The 17,913-nt window shown below is 40.3% G+C and overlaps 1 protein-coding gene across 2 annotated transcripts in view; it reads left to right on the top strand.

Moving 5' to 3' along the window:
* MTUS2 (microtubule associated scaffold protein 2) overlaps positions 1-17,913 on the top strand; it is a 620,738-nt gene that overhangs the window by 423,904 nt on the left and 178,921 nt on the right. For both annotated transcript variants that reach the window (XM_053672918.1, XM_053672919.1), the window contains exon 5: positions 13,962-14,123. In XM_053672918.1, coding sequence (XP_053528893.1) covers positions 13,962-14,123 — 162 coding nt within the window. The remainder of the gene's footprint in view (positions 1-13,961; positions 14,124-17,913) is intronic.

Below are 17,913 nucleotides of genomic sequence, written 5' to 3'. Positions count from 1 at the left end.
TTTTTGGTTTCTACTTATAAGTCCAGTAGTGTAGTGCTTTAAAAGCCTTATTTTTCTACATAATCCTAGGTTCTTCCAACAAAATGACATATTGTCCACAAAACCATAAACTAAACTGCTTGCAAGCATCACCACCTATATTTTTATTGGGGTTTCCTCTGTACAATTTCAGTTGAAATCAGTTGCTATTTAGGGTAACAAGATATATTCATCTGAACTTTAGTGCAGCTCCTGGAGGTTAGGAGTCTGGAGCCAACACTGTCAGAATCAGGAATATTTCAGTCCTGCTTCCCATTTTCTGACTGACACTCATCAGAGTGATAAATGTGGAAAGCAGGGGAGGTTCCATTACTGAATAGTCATTAATCATTGTTTAATATGGCAGACCGCATGTTTATACAATCTTAGTTTATCTAAAGGGCTAATCCAAAATTAGCTAGGAGGTATTGTTAAAGAATTAGCTATCAAGCTAAACCAGCAGGATTTTAGATGTTAGCGGTCTCACTTTTCACAAAGACAGGTACTGTGTTTTGATTAATGCCTTTTATTCAACTAGAGTAGTGGTTCTCAACTGGGGGTGGTTTTGGCACCTAGAGGACATGCAATAATGTCTGGGAACATTTTTTTATTTTCACAACTTGAGAGGGGGCTCAGAGGGAGAGTGCTGCTGGTTAGAGACCAGGGGTGCCACCAGCTGTCTTACAATGCACAGGACAGCCCACTTGCAAGGCCTATTTGGTTCACCATGTGGAAACTGACCAGTTAAAAAAGTCTGGGGTAAAGGAAATGAATCCTAAAGTTGCTCTTTAGAAACAAAACCTATGTATTTAAAAAGGCAAAAAGAAAGATGACTATCCTTTTGGACTTTGAAGAAAGAGAGGGAGTTTTCTGGCTCCCAGGAAGAAAGAGAAAATTCATAGGGTTCAAGCGACAAATATTATTTTGATTTACAAGTTGACACATCTCTTTAAAGTTAATATGCTGTTCATTTCCTAAAAAGCTGTTCGACTTTCTCCTTAAAGGTTCCATGTTCCCCAGAAGCAACAGAGTAGAAAGGGTTCTTTTTAAGAGTGCAAGAAATGCCAGCTGGATGGGACCATCAGATTCCCCCTGGCAGGCCTACAGCGGTGATCCTTGTATGGAACAGAGTTCAGGGCTTGGTGGCAATGATCCACTTTTCAACATTTAGCTTGGTTTCTTATGATCTAAACTGGGATTTCGGCTAAATTGTGGCTCACTGAAGCCGTGTTTGACTCAATAATCCATGAATCCCTCAGGTGCCTCAAAACAACTAATTAAATGGATCTGTGACACAAAAAGGAGATTATATTAGGATGCCAAATCCAAGCTATAAAATGGAACACCTAAAGTTTTTTATTGCTCTATTATTAGGTGATAAGTAAGCCCTTGGTCATTTCTCTTACTTCTTATACCATATTAATAACTCCAGCAGAATTTAAATCAAGTTCAGATGAGATGTTCTTACCCTTTAACTCCCACGTTAAGCATCCTCCTCCAGCTTAAATATTTCTCCCAGGGTAGCAACTGCTGAAAGATTCACACATTGGCGAACCAGAGTTTTCTGGGTAGCTAGAAGGGAATTATTACAGCTGGTCTCATTGATAAACAAGAGGAATGGTAAAAAGTTGCTTTAATTACACTTCTCTTGTTATATCATATTAGCCCTTGGTCATTTAAGTAACTAACCTCCATCAGTATTTGACTATGTTCTCTCCTTTGGAAGTGTGACTTGGTAAGTGTTAAAGAGAATTTCTCAAGTCAAAGGGAAGCTTTGAGTTACTTATGTGATGAGAGTTCAGAAATCTGGGGCTGGGTAAGCTGGCTTTCATGTCTGGTGGTTACTTCTGTGAGACTTTGAGATGGTATTATTGCCCCTGGCCTTCATTTTCTTTGTTAACCAATGGTCTTTCTTTAAGTAACTCTGTTACCTAGAGGGGAATTGAGAGAAGGTATTGTACAGAAGATGGCTTTTGACCAGGCTATGAAGGACTGGGAGAGTTGTCACAGAATGTCACACTCTCTCAGATAAGCGAGGGCGCCATTCACATAGGCTTAATTTCCCATTTACGTTTGTGTCCCTGGACCATGACTCTCATATTGTCAGTTCACCTACATCCCTGTTTCCTGAGCAGAAATAAGAATGAGGACCCTCTTTTCATTATATTAGATTGGACTCCAAGAAGAGAGTGCCTGGTGCGGAAGGCAGGACAGAAAGTGGGGGACAAAGATTTCCTTCTCTTCTATGATAATTTAGCAATCATTGTCCAAAGAAGGACATTTTGTGGAGTGTTGCCCACCCTTGGGGTGCTGGGAAGGCTACCCCTGAGGTAGCAGGACCTCGTGAAGGCAAACCATCTGCCTCCCGTCACTGACCTGGTGGCCTTGGGGATATCTTGAGGGTGTTTCCATAGAAGAGGATCTCAAAGTGTGGTGCCATTGAGCTTGTGTGGAACAGAGTGGAAGATTGCAGAGGATACAGCTGCTCCTGTCGATGCCAGTGCTCGACGCTCATACTGGCAATGACTGCTAATGTTTATTGAGCACTGGGCCTTTTGCAAAGTGCTTTATGTGCATTTCTTATTTAATTATCAGATTAGCCTAATAACAGAGGGTAAATACATAAATAAGAAGGCATTTCACTGGAGGCTTAATTAACTTTTTAAAGAGAATAGTACTAATAACTTTCAAATCTAGTGTTAAATTTGGGCAGGACCTGTGATATCCATGACTCCCCTGTATGCACTTGTATTATTACTGTTAAGATCTTGCTGTCTTGCCCAGCTGGAAGAGCTCAGGGGCTGAGGCCTCACAGCAGGAATCCAGTAAGTTCCTGTGGACCTAGAGGAACCATATTCTACCTGTGGAAGTGTGTCCTGTCACCTGATGAGGGTGCTGAGTACAGAGGACGTGTCCCCTTGTCTAGGACTGGAGTCATTTACTAAACCCCTGGAGTCCTGTATTCAGAAGTATTTGTAGGCCACCCTAACTTTGTGAGAAGTTAGCATTTGCTCTAGGTGAAGTGGGAGTAGTGAAATGCATGCCACATGTTTCTCCTTTATTAAGACCTAGGTTACCCAGGAAACATAGATAAAGATCCACAGTTCTCTCCAGTCGCCTCTTTTGAAGTCTGTTAAGAAAATGGAGACTGACTTGCATTGATTGATACAAGGGAAGGAGAGATGCAGGCATGATTCTGACACTCTAATTTTCTAGAGCAACACTGCCAATGATAATAAAGGATAGAGGAGGTTGGGGGCCAAGGTATAGCTGAGAGAATGTTTACTTCAATGTTTCCTCCTCCAAGAGGTCTTTCCAGCCACTCCACCTAATGTAGGTTTTCACTCCTGAGTGTTTCCTCTAGCCATGCCCCTTGTGTTTTTTCTTAACTAATCACAGTTTGCGATGATTGTTTAGCTGTGGTCTGTGTGTAGTCTGTGTGTCACTCCCACTGGAATATAAGCTGTGTGACGACAGGCCACATCTGTCCCTGGCCCCTGGCTAGTGTAGGCACTGGCATACAGAAGTCTTAGTCTCTTTCACTGTGACAAGGAAAGAGCTTTGCTGAAGTGTGAGATGGCAAGTTTACTTCAGCTTTTTAATGTAAGAAATAAAACATACACCTGAGTGAAAATATGCAGAGGGTGGGAAATAAAACATTCCCTTATACATTAATGATTAAACTGATTTTTTCCACCAAGTAATAAATGCTGCCAAATCAATGAAATATGCATCAATTAGGCAATCATATAGCCAGAACATTATACAACTTGATTGCCTAGGATTGTTTTGTTTTTTTTATTTTTTATTCATTTATCTTTAGAAGGGAAGGGAAGGAGAGGAGAGAAATATCAATGTATGGTTGCTTCTGGTGCAGCCCCTGCTGGGAACTGGCCCCTGCTGGGAATTGGCCTGCAACCCAGGCATGTGCCCTGACGGGGAATCAAACTGCGATTGTGTGGTTTGCAGGCCCGTGCTCAATCCACTGAGCTACACCAGCCAGGGCTGCCTGGGATTGTTTTTAAAAAAATCAGTAGAGTAGTAATCATTGTAACATGGATACATTTCAAAAATCAATGACACACAATTTTTAAAAGTTGGCTGTAATGCCTCATATTAATAATAATTGCTTTGCTTTGCTTCTCTGGCCATCCCCTTCAAAACTGTACTGTGGCCTAGTTAGTGTTTGTCCTCATTTCCATTCTTTCTACTTTTTAAAATTCAGGATCAGTGATTGGCATTCTCAATAAGTGAAGTCATGGAAAGAGCTTTGGAGTTTGGATCAGAAAGCCTAACTTTTCATCCTGACTTCAGTTATAGTTACAATTATCCTATTGAGAAGGTTGAATAGGCACCACTCAAAATTTTGTACCGGGGGATTGGATGTAAACTTCCTCCACCTGGTGCCTAACTTTAGTGCAGCCTTTTCTGGCCTGAACTTACACGTGTCTTTCTCTCTCTGTTGAGTGCAAGTAGAACAGCTCAGATTCACACCTAATTTGGTGGGAGTAGGGTGAAGGGGTCTGGGAATGAATTGACTGTCATTCTGCTCACATAGGAGCTTGGTCATTCTGCTGTAATGAATGGATGCAATAGTGGGTTTGAGGATTATTCCTTCTTGTATTATACAAGAGCATGCCATCAGGAGACAGAACAACCCTGAGACATGCTGGTTGGGGTCAAATGTAGCTCCAATGCAGCCATGTGGGACAGAAAATAGGATCAATAACTGCTTGAGAAAAGAATATCAGAAATCCCTCAAGGGAGAGGAGAGAGCTGAATCACAGTTCAAGGAACTTGTTCTGGCCAGGGGATCTAGGAAAGAAAATTTATAGAGGAGATTTTTTTTTGTACTGAGATATAATTCAAATACCATAAAGTTCACCCTTTTAAAGTGCAAACTCCTGTAGTTTTTGTGTATTCATCAGGTCATGCAACATCACTTGTGCTGAGTTCCAGAACGTTTTTATAACCCCAGAAAGAAACCCTTGCCCATTAGCAGTCACTCCCCATTCCTCTTCCCCCAGCCCCTGGCAGCCACTAATCTACTTTCTGTATCAATGGATTTATCTATTTTGGATATTTCATAATTGAATCATATAAGATGTGGCCTTTTGTACCTGTCTTTTTTTGTTCAGCAAAAATGTTTTCAGGATTTGTCCATATTGCAGCCTGCAGACCCCATTTCGTTGTCCATTCATCAGCTGATTGACATTTGGGTTGTTCCCACCTTTTGAAAATTACAAATGATGCTGTTATAAATATTCATGTATAAGTTTCCATGTGGACATATGTATTTAGTTCTCTTGGGTACATACCTAAGAGTGGAACTGCTGGATCCTGTGATGACTGTGTTTAACATTTGAGGAACTTCCAAACTATTTTCAAAGCGGCTGAACCATATTACAATCCCACCAACTTTTCCACATCCTTGCCAATGTTATAACCACCCTAGTGGGTTTACAGTGGTACTGCATGATTGTGATTTCTATTTCTCTAATAATTACTGACATTGGCATCTTTTCATGGGCGTATTGGCTATCTACATGCCTTCTTTGGAAAAATATCTGTTCAGATTCTATGATCATTTTTAATTGGGTTATTTGTCTTTTTACTATTGAGTTATAAAAGCTCTTTATATATTCTGGAGATTAGACTCTTTTTAAAATATTTTATTTATTAAAAATAAATCGATATGAGAGAAAGAGAAACATCGATGTGAGAGAAAAACATCAATCACTTGAAGTGATCTTTTGCTCTGTAGAACGATGCCCAGCTAACTGAGCCACACAAGTCAGGGTCAAACCCCTATCTTTTAAAAAAATATATTTTATTGATTATGCTATTACAGTTGTCCCGCTTTTTCTCCCCTTTATTCCCCCCCCAAACCCCCCTCTCACCAGCATTCCCCATCCCATACTTCATGTCCATGAGTCATACATATAAGTCCTTTGGCTTCTCCATTTCCTATAGTCTTCTTAACCTCCCCCTGTCTATTTTGTACCAACCACTGATGCTTCTTATTTCCTGTACCTTTTCCCCCATTCACTGCCCCTCCCCACTGATAACCTTCCATGTGATCTCCATTTCTGCGATTCTGTTCCTGTTCTGGTTGTTTGCTTAGTTTGTTTTTGTTTTTGTTTTTCTTAGGTTCAGTTGTTGATACTTGTGAGTTTGCCGTCATTTTACTATTCATAGTATTGATCATCATTTTCTTAGATAAGTCCCTTTAACATTTCATAAAATAAGGGCTTGGTGATGATGAACTCCTTTAACTTGACCTTATCTGGGGAGGACTTTATCTGCCCTTACATTCTAAATTATATTTTGGGGGGATAGAGTACTTGGATATAGGTCCTTGACTTTCATGACTTTGAATACTTCTTTCCAGCCCCCCCCCTTGCCTGTGAGGTTTCTTTTGAGGCATCAGCTGATACTCTTATAGGCATTCCTTTGTAGGTAACTGTTTCCTTTTCTCTTGCTGCTTTTAAGATTCTCTCCTTATATTCAATCTTGGGGAATGTAATTCTGATGTGCCTTTGTGTGTGCTTCCTTGGGTCCAAATTGTTTGTGACTCTCTGAGCTTCCTGGACTTCCTGGAAGTCTATTTTCTTTGCCAAATTGGGGAAGTTCTCCTTCATTATTTGTTCAAATAAGTTTTCAATTTATTGCTCTTTTTCTTCTCCTTCTGGAACCCCTATGATTTGGGTGTTTGAACATTTAAAGTTGTCCCAGAGGTTCCTAAACCTCTCCTCATTTTTTTGAATTCTTGTTTCTTCATTCTGTTCTGGTCATATGTTTATTTCTTCCTTCTGCTTCAAATCTTTGATTTGAGTCTCAGTTTCCTTCCCTTCACTGTTGATTCCCTGTATATTTTTCTTATTCCACTTTGCATAGCTTTCACATCTTCCTCTATTTTGTGACCATACTCAACCATTTCTGAGAGCATCCTGATTGCCAGTATTTTGAACTCTGCACCTGATAGGTTGGCTATCTCTTCATTGCTTAGTTCAATTTTTTATTTTGAGATTTGATTTGTTCTTTTATTTGGGCCGTATTTTTTGTTTTGGTGCATCTATTATATTGTAAGGGGCAGAGCCTTAGGTATTTGCCAGGGCAGAGCAACCCATGTCACTGTGCTGTGATGCTGTATGTGGGGGAGGGGTTCAAGAGGGAATAATGCCACTTGCTTGGCTCTCAGCTGGCTTTCTGTCACTTCTCTCACTTCCCACAAGTGAATTTTGCTCTTCTGTTCCTGATTCCCAGGTAGGTTGGCTTGTGCATGTTCTAGGATGCTCTGGGTTTCTCCAACTAAATCTCCTGTGATGCTGGGGGTTTCTCCTGTCACTACAACTGGTTTTGAGGCTTTATTTCCCCATTCTGTAACCCTAGGTTTCTCTTCCTGGTTTGTCTGCACACATATGGGGGACCACTGGTCTGCCAGCTGCTGCCTTGCTGTGCATCTTCTCTCCTCCAGCTGCCTGCCTGTACCCCTCCTAACAGTCTGAATGAATGTTTCTTCTTTAACTCCTTGGTTGTCTGACTTCCATACAGTTTGATTTTCTGGTAGTTCTGGTTATTTTTTGTTTTTAAATTTGTTGTTGTCCTTCTTTTGGTTGTGTGAGGAGGCAAAGTGTATCTACCTCATCCTCCATCTTGGCCGGAAGTTCCAAGGATCTTATCAGATAGGTGATTTGCAACTATTTTTTGCAGTTCTCTGGATTGTCATTTAACTTTATTAATAGTACCATCTGAAGCACAAACATTTCTATTTTGATGAAGTTTAACTTACCTATTTTTTCTTCAGGAACTTATGTTTTAGGTGTCACATACAAGAAGCCATTTCTGGGCCCCCACGGTCCTGCAGCAGAGCTCCCCAGAACAGCAGACCATCCAGAACACCTGGTTTAGATGATTCATGGTGAACAAATAAACTCTTGCTATAAGTTACTGAAATCTGGGGGTAGTTAGTTTACCTTAATAATCATACCTGCATGTGAACCTGACATACAACAGCTGACAGTGCAGATGTGGCAGAGAAAATGGACTATCCAGTACACAGGGCTGGGGCAACTGGCTTATCTGTGTTGAAAACAGCAATAATAAATCTTATCCCTCCCCCAGTGCCCCATTCCAGGTGAACTAGTGATCTAAATGTGAAAAATAAACTTTAAAACTTTTAGAAGAATACATAGGGAAACATGTTTATAACATCGGATAGGGAATGAAAGGCCAAGACATGCAAAGTACAAATCAAGTGAGAAAAAAAACAGAAAACCAACTGCATTAAAAAGGAAGACTTACAAATAAAAGCACCATAAGTGTGAAAACAAGCCAAAGGCCAGGAGAACATCTGAAATATATGCCAGTACAGCATCACTATGCAGAATATTCAAAGAGCTCCTATACATCATTTAGAAAGGCAAAACACTTCATTGGAAAAATGGGCAAAAGTTATGAAGGGGCATCTCATGGAAGGAAAATCTTGAATGGCCCATGCAAAAAAAATGCTCAACCTCACTACCTATTAGAAACTTATAAGTTAAAACCAATTTAATTACTAATTAAGTAAAGTCTGACAGTCACTGCTTGTGTGGTTGGTATGAAATGCAACTAGCAATTTGGAAAACAACTTTGAATCTTTAGGGAAGGTGACCCACTCAGGCCCTCTGTCCTGGAGGTTTTCCTGGTCATGGAGCTGGCTACATGTTGTACTTCTGAAACTTGGTGCTTCATTTTGTTGCCATTCTCACCTTGACCTTTGCCTGAAGGAGTTCATCATTTCTTTAAAAGACAGTTATAGCATTCTTCTCTATAGTCTTTCATGCTGCAGTTATTATCAGATTTACTTCAGCCTTCTTCTCACTGAGAGCAACTCTTCTGATATTAATCCCTGAACTCTTTCCAAGTTCTTATGAAAACTGATTTGCTGTGGTGATTAGCCACTGAATTTAAAAGGAACCAATAAGTTAATAACTAACACCTCTGAGTGCTCTCTGCACCACACAGTACTCTAGGCATTTTCTCAAACTAACTGCTACATCAGCTTTTTACAATTCACTTGCATTGGCTCTTGTAATTCTCGAAATGGCTCTGTGAGCTTGATTGCCATTATCCCCACTTACAAAGGAAGGAACAAATGAGCAGAGAGGTGGGGGGCAGAGGCTGTGGTTTCCACAGCCTGAGTGGCCCTCTCTTGAGTCTACACCATTTACCACTCAGCTCCTGAGGCAGAGGTAGGTTCAGCTTGGCTGGGGATGAGATGACCGAGTTTGATACATGGACCATTTCCACTGGCTGAATTCTCCAGAAAAAAAAAACCACACATTTTCTTGGCTCACACAAGCACAGTTTTATTTCCAGTTCTTTTCTTCCTCTTATCAAACAATGATTTCCTGTTGTCTGCATTGTTGAGTAATATTTATAGAATTCAGTACTACTTCCAAATATAATTTTCTTTTTTTAATTAAAAAAAGTTTTAATTACAGTTGACATTTTTAGGTGCTCAATTCTATTCTTTTTTAAAAAAATATTCTATTGATTACGCTATTACAGTTATCCCAATTTTCCCCCTTTGTCCCCTTCTACTTTGTACCCCCATTCCCTCCAGCAGTCCCCCATTTAGTTCATATCCCTGGTTCATACATGTAAGTTCTTTGGCTACTCCATTATCTATACTGTTCTTATGACTCTTCTGTTTATTTTGTACCTACCAATTTGTGCTTCTTAATCCCTATACCTTTCCCCCCATTTTCACCCTTTCCCTCCCAACTGATAACCCTCCAAATGATCTCCATATCTCTGATTCTTTCCCTGTTTTGCTTGTTTGCTCAGTTTGTTATTTGGAGTCAGTTATTGATAGTTATGAATTTATTGCCATTTTAATGTTCATCATTTGATCTTCTTTTTTAATATAATTCCCTTTAGCATTTCATACAATAATGGACTGATGATGATGACCTCCTTTAGTTTTACCTTGTCTAGTAAGCACTTTATCTGCTCTTTCACTCTAAATGATAGCTTTGCTGGATAGAGTAATCTAAGTTGTAGGTCCTTGCTTTTCATCACTTGGAATATTTTTTGCCAGTCCCTTCTAGCCTACAAAGTTTCTTTTGAGAAATCAGCTGATGGTATTATAGGAGCTCCTTGGTAGATAACTCTCTGCTTTTCTCTTGCTGCTTTTAAGAGTCTTTATTGTTAACCTTTGGCATTTTAAATTATGATGTGTCTTATTATGGTCTTCTTTGGGTCCATCTTGTTTGGCACTCTCTGTGCTTCCTGGACTTGCATGTCTATTTATTTTACCAAATTAAGGAAGTTTTCTTTCATTATTTTTTCAAATAAGTTTTCTATGTCTTGCTCTTCCTCTTCTCCTTCTGGCATCCCTATGAGTTGGATGTTGGTATGTTTAAAAATGCCCCAGATGTTCCTAAGCCTCTCCTCATTTTTTTAAATTATTTTTTTCTTCCCGCTGTTCTGATTGTATTCTTTTTCCTTCTTTGTGTTCCAAATCATTGATTTGATTCTTAAGTTCATCCCCTTCGCTGTTAGTTCCTTGTAGATTTTTCTTTATTTCACTTAATGCAACCTTCATTTCTGTCTGGGTCTTTTTATGCCATTGAAGTACTCAGTGTGCTCCTGGAGCATCCTGGTAACCCGTGTTTTGGACTGTGCATCTGGTAGGTTGATTATCTTTATTTTATTTAGTTCTTTTTCTGGAGTCTTGTTCTATTTTTTCATTTGGGCCATATTTCTTTGTCTCCTCATTTTGGAAGCCTCCCTGCGTTTGTTTCTGTGTATTGGGTAGAGCTACTTTGACTCCCTATCTTAGCTCACCTGCTAAGTCATGGGGCACAGCCTTAGGTAATCACCAGGGTAGGGCAACCTGTGTCACCACTCTGATGCTCTGTGTGGGGGAAGGCTGGCAGAGGAGACAATGCCACTGCCTGGCCTCTAGAGTTTTGCCTGGGAGGAAGCTGTCTCCCTACTTGCACTTCACTTCTCCCCATATGCCACTGGTGCCTTTCCAGCTATTGCGCTAATGCTGCATCCCAGAAGGGGGGTGGGTGTGTGTGAGTCCTAAGTCTGTTGCAGTCCCTTTAAAAGGGTGCAGTTTCTTTTGCTGCCCCAACCCCCACTGGTTTTTATAGCCAGAAGTTATGGGGTATTATCTTCCTGGAGCTGGGACCCTGGGCTGGGTGGTTTGGACTGGGACTGGGATCCCTTGCTCCCAAGGTATCCCTCCCATTTTTATCCACCACATGTAGATGTGGGACCACCTGTTTCCGTCCCCACACTGCTTGGCACCTCTCTGCACCTCTCTGTGTCTCTGCCCCTCTTACCCATCTGGATGAATGTGGCTTTTTTAAATCTTTGGTTGTTGGACTACCACACAGCTTGATTTTCTGACAACCCCAGGTGAAATGTGATTTGTAGTCTAATTGTATTTTTTGCTATAGTTGTGCATGGAGGCAAAGTGTGTTTACCTATGCTTTCATCTTGACCGGAAGTCTCAATTTTTACAGTTCTCATTTAATATTTGGTCTTAACGTGGCTTCTTTTTTATATTCATAGTTATAGTTCTGTTCATCTCATCTTCAAGTGTTTCTCAAGGGTGGTGGTTCTATAATCTAGTTGTAATTTTGACGTGGTCATGGGAGGAAGTGAACACAGTATTCACCTACCCCATCATCTTGACCAGAAGTTTCTAGAGTACTTTCCATTTGCTCAGTTATCCTGTTGTCATTACTGGGCTTCTTCAGCTGATTTTCAAAGAATGATACTGTTTATCACCATCTGAATCTGACAATGGATATGAATAGAGTTTTATTTTATAATGTTGTTTTATTTTACTTTTGGTAATTCAAAACCTCTCTCAGAAGGGAGTACATAACTTGCTTGACACTTCATACTTCAGACAGACTGGTTACTTCCCAGCCTGGTAGCCAAGTCTCTAAATTGGCATGTTCATTGAATGAATAATAAATTTTGTGTAATAAAATGATGCAGGATTCAAGAGCATTTGACAAAAGGGCATTTGAACTCTTCAGATGATATACAATATCTTTCTTCTTAAGAAATTTTAATGAATTAATAGATAAAAGACTGTGTAAATGCTTTTGTGCTCCATTCAGCTTCTATTGCACATTTTGGTGAATAGATTATTCTGGCAGTGTTATCTGTAGTAGGCTAAACATGAGATAATTCCATGTGAAATATTTCAAGTGGCTGAGTGCCCCAGCCCCATCTGAAATATTCCACAAACCTCCAGAGATTCTGAGTTCTGGATTGGACTGGTGAGTGTGCTGTGTGAGTCGAAAGCTAAGATTCATTGTTGTGCAGATGTGTGCAGATCCTTTCCTGATGAGGCTTGGCTCAAATGTGCTTGCTTTTATATCTGACATCTAGCATAGAATGTGAATCCTTTAGGTGGAGTGTCAGTGCATTCATTCTGTTTGCATAGATCAAATGCATTCTCCTAGAACTCTTCAGAGCTATTTAAATCTTGCTCAATGCCTTAAAAGAGGTATAGGTCATAGATTCTGTGTTAGGAAATGATACCTTATTATTTTTCCTCTCCAAATACACTTTTCTTTAGAAGCAAATCAAATTTCACACATTTTAAACAGACTTTCAGGTCTTCAGAAGGAGGAAAGTGGTTGAAACTCTTACTCTAAGTGTTTGAATAAAACCCCTGAATGGATTAAATACTAAAGCCATGGTTTAATAAAACCCCTGAATGGTTTAATAATGTTATCATTTTCATGCAGTCTCTAAAAGGAATGTTATGACTATCCTTTTCAAATTCTGAAGACAAAAGTAATTGATCTCTCACTAAAATTCTGTTTACTTATTCTAGCTGTCATTGCTCATGTTGCACAGTAGACAGTCCCATTCCTATGATTAGATGGTTTTTCCCAAACAAGCAGCAGTCTTACTACTTTAAGGCTCTCTATTTAATGTACTAGACTGGGCCTTGCATCTCTACTCAAAGGAGATTAGAAGATTTATCCTTTAACAGGAAATAGATGATGGCGTCACTGTCCGTAGGTTTGGAAAGATCTAGAAGAAAAGTTTGGGCCACATTGTGTATTTAAACCTGACACATGTCCCAATTTGCCATACTGTCAGAGCATCAGAGCAATTGATTATAAACATACTGTCTTCTAAACAAAGAGTCAGTTTCTGTGTTAAACAGTAAACTAAAATTATTCATAATGTCTTCTGCCTCTGAAATAAATAAGGCTCTAATTCAGAATCCTCTACATTTGGTAAGGCCTCAACTTTTCGAACAAAAGCTTCATAAGTTTCAAAGGGATTCTCTGTGTCCTTGTTTCCTATCATCTCCCTTCATCCCAGGCTTCTTATTCTGAAGGTAGGATCAGCTGGGTCCCAGAGGGCTTGGAATAAACTGCCTGGATTGGTGGAGTATCCGCTCCTATTCTTGCCCCTCCCATGTCACTCACACTGGTTTCCAAAAGAGGGTTGCTTATCCTCTGTGAGCTATCAAGTAAATGTGTGGGGGTGGCATGGCTAGTGTATGCACATGTTTAGTTGCATAAGAAAATTGGGTGTCTGGGTGATAGAGTGGCTTATGTGTTCATGTGTGTAAAATCTTTAATAAGGAGATTACGTGTGTGGGGATGGGGTGCATGTGTGTGCTTGTGTATGTGTGTATGACGCATGTATACAAAATCTCTGGACTGAGGTTACTCTCAACTTTTGTGGGGCCCCCTGCACAGGAGATTTAAATGACAATGACTTTTATGGGGTATTTGAAGAGAGCTCTTTTCCACTTCTGGTCCCAGAGGAAATGCTTTTCAAGGCTACTCACTGAGAGTCAGGGTGAGTTCTAAGGCAGGACTGATTGGCAACTGCAAATGGCAAAGGCATCCATCCATTTTTCATGAAGTTATAATTAACCTACTGTCTGCCCCCCGCAGGTTCAACCTTTGGGAATGAAGACCAGCCGGCCCTGAAGGCAACTCTGCCTTCCAAAGATGCACCCAAGGGAACTGGCCGGGCGGCCCCGCCAGTGTCCTCCAGTGTAACAACACCCCGCAAGAGTTTGCTCCCGGCACCAAAATCTGTGTCTACACCCGCCGGTAAGACTTTTGCCTTGGAGTGCTCTTCCTGCATTAAAATGTTTTTTGAAAGTCCCTGTGTATATTATTTATTTAGATGGGATCATAGATGAGTTTCAAATGGCAAAGTTAATAATAATAATAGCATTGTTTTTAAGGCACATTCGTTTTTCATATTTTTAAATGATCACAACTGCCTCTCACTCTTCACCTGAATGGTAACCTGTTGAATCACATAGTTTTGATTGGAAAGAAGCAGGAATCAAGCTGTTTTAGACCAGGTTGGCATTAGTCTAGGGGAAGGAGGTGCTGATGAAATCACTGGAAGAACTGTAGAAGCAAGCTGTAAGGTGAGCTTCCGGGAGAGAGTTCCGGAACCCTAAGCCGATCTGCTGTCTCTCCAGGGACCTGGGGACAGTGTTCCCATTGCTGGCTCCTGCGGGCCACCTGGAGATCCCAAGCTGGGATCTTGGGATCAACGGCTACTGCAGAAGGATTGGCCCAGAGCCATGCTTTGCTGGCTGGATCCAGACCAGCAAAACAGATGACCCTGCCATTCACATCCACGAAGCTGGTGACCGGACACAGGAAAGAGCTGATGCAGGCATGGGACAGTAAGGGTGCTTCTCAGAGGAAATCACTGAAGCAACCCAAGTGTGGCCCTGCCCTGCTGGCTCCTCCTGATCTCATCTCACACACAGAGTCTGCAGAGGTGTCCAAGCACATAGTCCTTAGCTTTCCATCCTCCTCACTGCGTGGAGGCACACTAATAGGAAAGGAGACCGGATGTTGAGCCCTAATCCAATGCAGAACAAGATCAGTGAGAGCAGGCGATCATTTATTTGGTCCCCTGCCTGGGATAAGGAGACTGCACACACTGCATGAAAACCCAGAGAATATAGAATTAAGTTACCAGGTGTGAACTGTGAGAACAAGCAGAAAGCTCATTTTAAAGATTTCAATACTTTCTCTTTTATCTAACTCCAACACCTAAGGCTTCCTTGTATTTCAAATCTATTGTCATTAAAAAATAAATTATATTGTGGAAGTTTAGCTTTTCATTTATTCCAGTGGCTTGAATTTCTAATTTAAATGAAATCTAGTTTCTAAAAAGAGTCATTTTCCACATTGCCTCATTTGTTCATCATCAAGCTAATTAGAAACTAGAAGGTAGGCATGCAGTATACAGGTAAATCTGAAATAATTGGATTTGTTGGGGCTGTGAGGTGTTTGGGTTGCTTTAATTATGTAGATCATGCCAACCTTGTTCTAACCCCAGTCATTGGAAACATTTCTGAACTATGATGCTTTGCTTTCTTCCCTTGGTGATTCCAGCCTAGTAATGGTGAACTCTTGCACCTCTGGGTCACCTGCTCAGTACTGCCATCCAGGATTGTAGATGCCATATGCACCCGCAAACACACACTGGGAGTCCTAGGGCTACCTCCTTGAATTAGATTCCTGATGTGAGCTTTCTGTGGGTGACTGTTTCTGGTCATTTATTCAGCAAACACCTCTGTGCTCATTTTAAGCCACAGTGACTTGGATTGAGGATAACCTTACCCTGGAGGGTCTCACAATGAAGTGAACAGATTTGTAAATGAATAGTTAGAGTGAGAGCAAGATTATTTGTAATCGTAGCTCCTGGGTTCCAGTTCATTCTAGCAAACCAAGAATTCATAGTAAGATGGATTAAGAAACGAGTGACCTGGAAAGGCTTAAGTTAAGTATAAATAGGTTTTGTTTATTATTTATTTAATTAATCCCTTTCTGGTTTTACTTTTTTTAATATTTTATTTAATGACTTTCTAATTTCAGGAAAAATCCAAGGTAGCATGCAATAAAGGGCCCAGAATAACACAGGTACAAGGATTCAAAATCCAAGTAATGCAAAAGAGGAAATCCTGACAGAACTGGGCTCTGAGCTTCCTTGCTACCAGGGCAAAGCCAGCAGCACAATCAGGGGGAGAAGAGCATGTCACTCCATCAGAAGAGAGAAGTTCATTTTCTAGCACAAATATTTCAGATTTTAAGTCTATGACTATAAAAACATTCTGTTGAGCAGCATAATAGACAATAACTTTAATTGTTTTTAAAACATCTTTTCTGATACTAAAATAATTAGAAACTAGTTTAAAATTTGGGAATAGGTAAGCCTTTTTCAACATGACATGAAACCTGGAAACATTTTTTTAAATGATAGATTCAAGTACACAAAAATTTAAAATCTTTATGAAAGACATGAAAGAAGGATGATAAACTGATAGAAAATGCTGCAACAAAGTGTTAATATGCGAGCAATTGAAAGAATTCTTGAAAATCAATGAGTAAAAATACAGCTCAATTTGAAAAATGAGTCAAAGATATGAATGGGTAATTCACACAGTAGAAGGGAAGTGGTCAATAGCCATAAACATCTGAGGATTCTCTGTACACCACTCAGTGTGCTTAGGGGTTTGTGTGCTCTGCCTCATTTAATGCTGGAGCAGACCAGGGTTTGGAGAAGTTAAGTGCAGCCTGCCACCCAGGGTCATATAGGTTCTGTGTGGCAGAGCAGCCATCCCTCTAGGTCTGTCTGACTTGAAACCTGTGCACCGAACCTCTGCTAGCACTATGCTGCTTGAAAGTTTACTCAGATGGAGGTCCATTAATTATATTTTATTGAAATAACTACCATTGGAAATACTTCTTAGAGATGGAGTTCTTCTTTCTAGGACAATGCATATGATTTCCCAGATCCCCTGCAATAATCCCACAGTCTGTCCATGTCCCTCCTTCCCTGGGTTTTCAGACATAGGTTGAGACTGTGTTGAAACATGTTTGGAGGAGGTGTAAAATATGACCCAGTCCTGCAATATCATCTTCCTGTAAGATTATTGCCTCACCAACACCAATGTGATGACAATGGAAAGTGCTGTGGGTTTAATGCTAATGGTAAAAATAAATATTAAACATCCTACTCATGAGCTGCTTCGACAGGTGCCCTGCCCTCCCTCCAGCCTGGCCAGAATTTTATAAGAATTCTTTACAAGAATCTTAGGAACTTAGCCTTGGTTTCTCAATGGTTCTTTCTTTTTAAATTTTCAGGAAAAGCTCTCCTGCTATTCACATGTCAAACACAAACTCTCCCCAGAGTATTGATTTATATACTTTTACATGAATAGTCGGGCTTTACCTCAAACTGGTTTGTAGTTGTTGTAGCAAATAGGAAAATATTTTCAGATGAAAATATTGATCCTAAGATAGATTACTTCTTGGTCAGTATGTCCTCTGGTTCTGTCATGTTGTCATGATGGATTATAGAAAGTGAAATTCCTTTATTCAGCCCAAGGCATAGAAGGATTTCCTGTGGTTATCCTCAGGAAAATGAATGTCTGGTGTCTTATTGTTTGGGTTCCTCTCTACCTAGGGAAAAAATCCTGGGAATAGTGAGGCTGTTACGCTACAAACTACTAAACTCCACTGTATCATAAAAGTTAATTTTACCATTTTTAAAGCAGTTTTTCTTTCTGTGTTAAATTCCATAAATTTGGTATTTGGGGGCATATAATTTAAAAATACAAGTAACTCATCCACATCATTGACATGTATTTACTGAGTGCTTCAGTGTGCACGGGGCCCAGGAAGAGCTGCTTTGATGGGTGCCCTGCCCTCCCTCCAGTCTGGCCAGGCATCATCTCCCCTGTCTGGGCACATCTTACATGAAGAAATTGAGGGAGAGCTTGCTGACCTAAAACAGTCTGCTCTAGGAATAGACAAAACAGGTAAAAGGATCACTTTAACTTCCACTGGAATGTAGGGTCCAGATGAA

The sequence above is a fragment of the Artibeus jamaicensis genome, unplaced genomic scaffold (genome assembly GCF_021234435.1).
Source record: "Artibeus jamaicensis isolate MK-2021 breed Jamaican fruit bat unplaced genomic scaffold, CSHL_Jam_final contig_793, whole genome shotgun sequence".
Lineage (NCBI taxonomy): Eukaryota > Metazoa > Chordata > Mammalia > Chiroptera > Phyllostomidae > Artibeus > Artibeus jamaicensis.
Note: the sequence above shows the minus strand (reverse complement) of the source record. Positions and strands in the feature narration are given on the sequence as shown.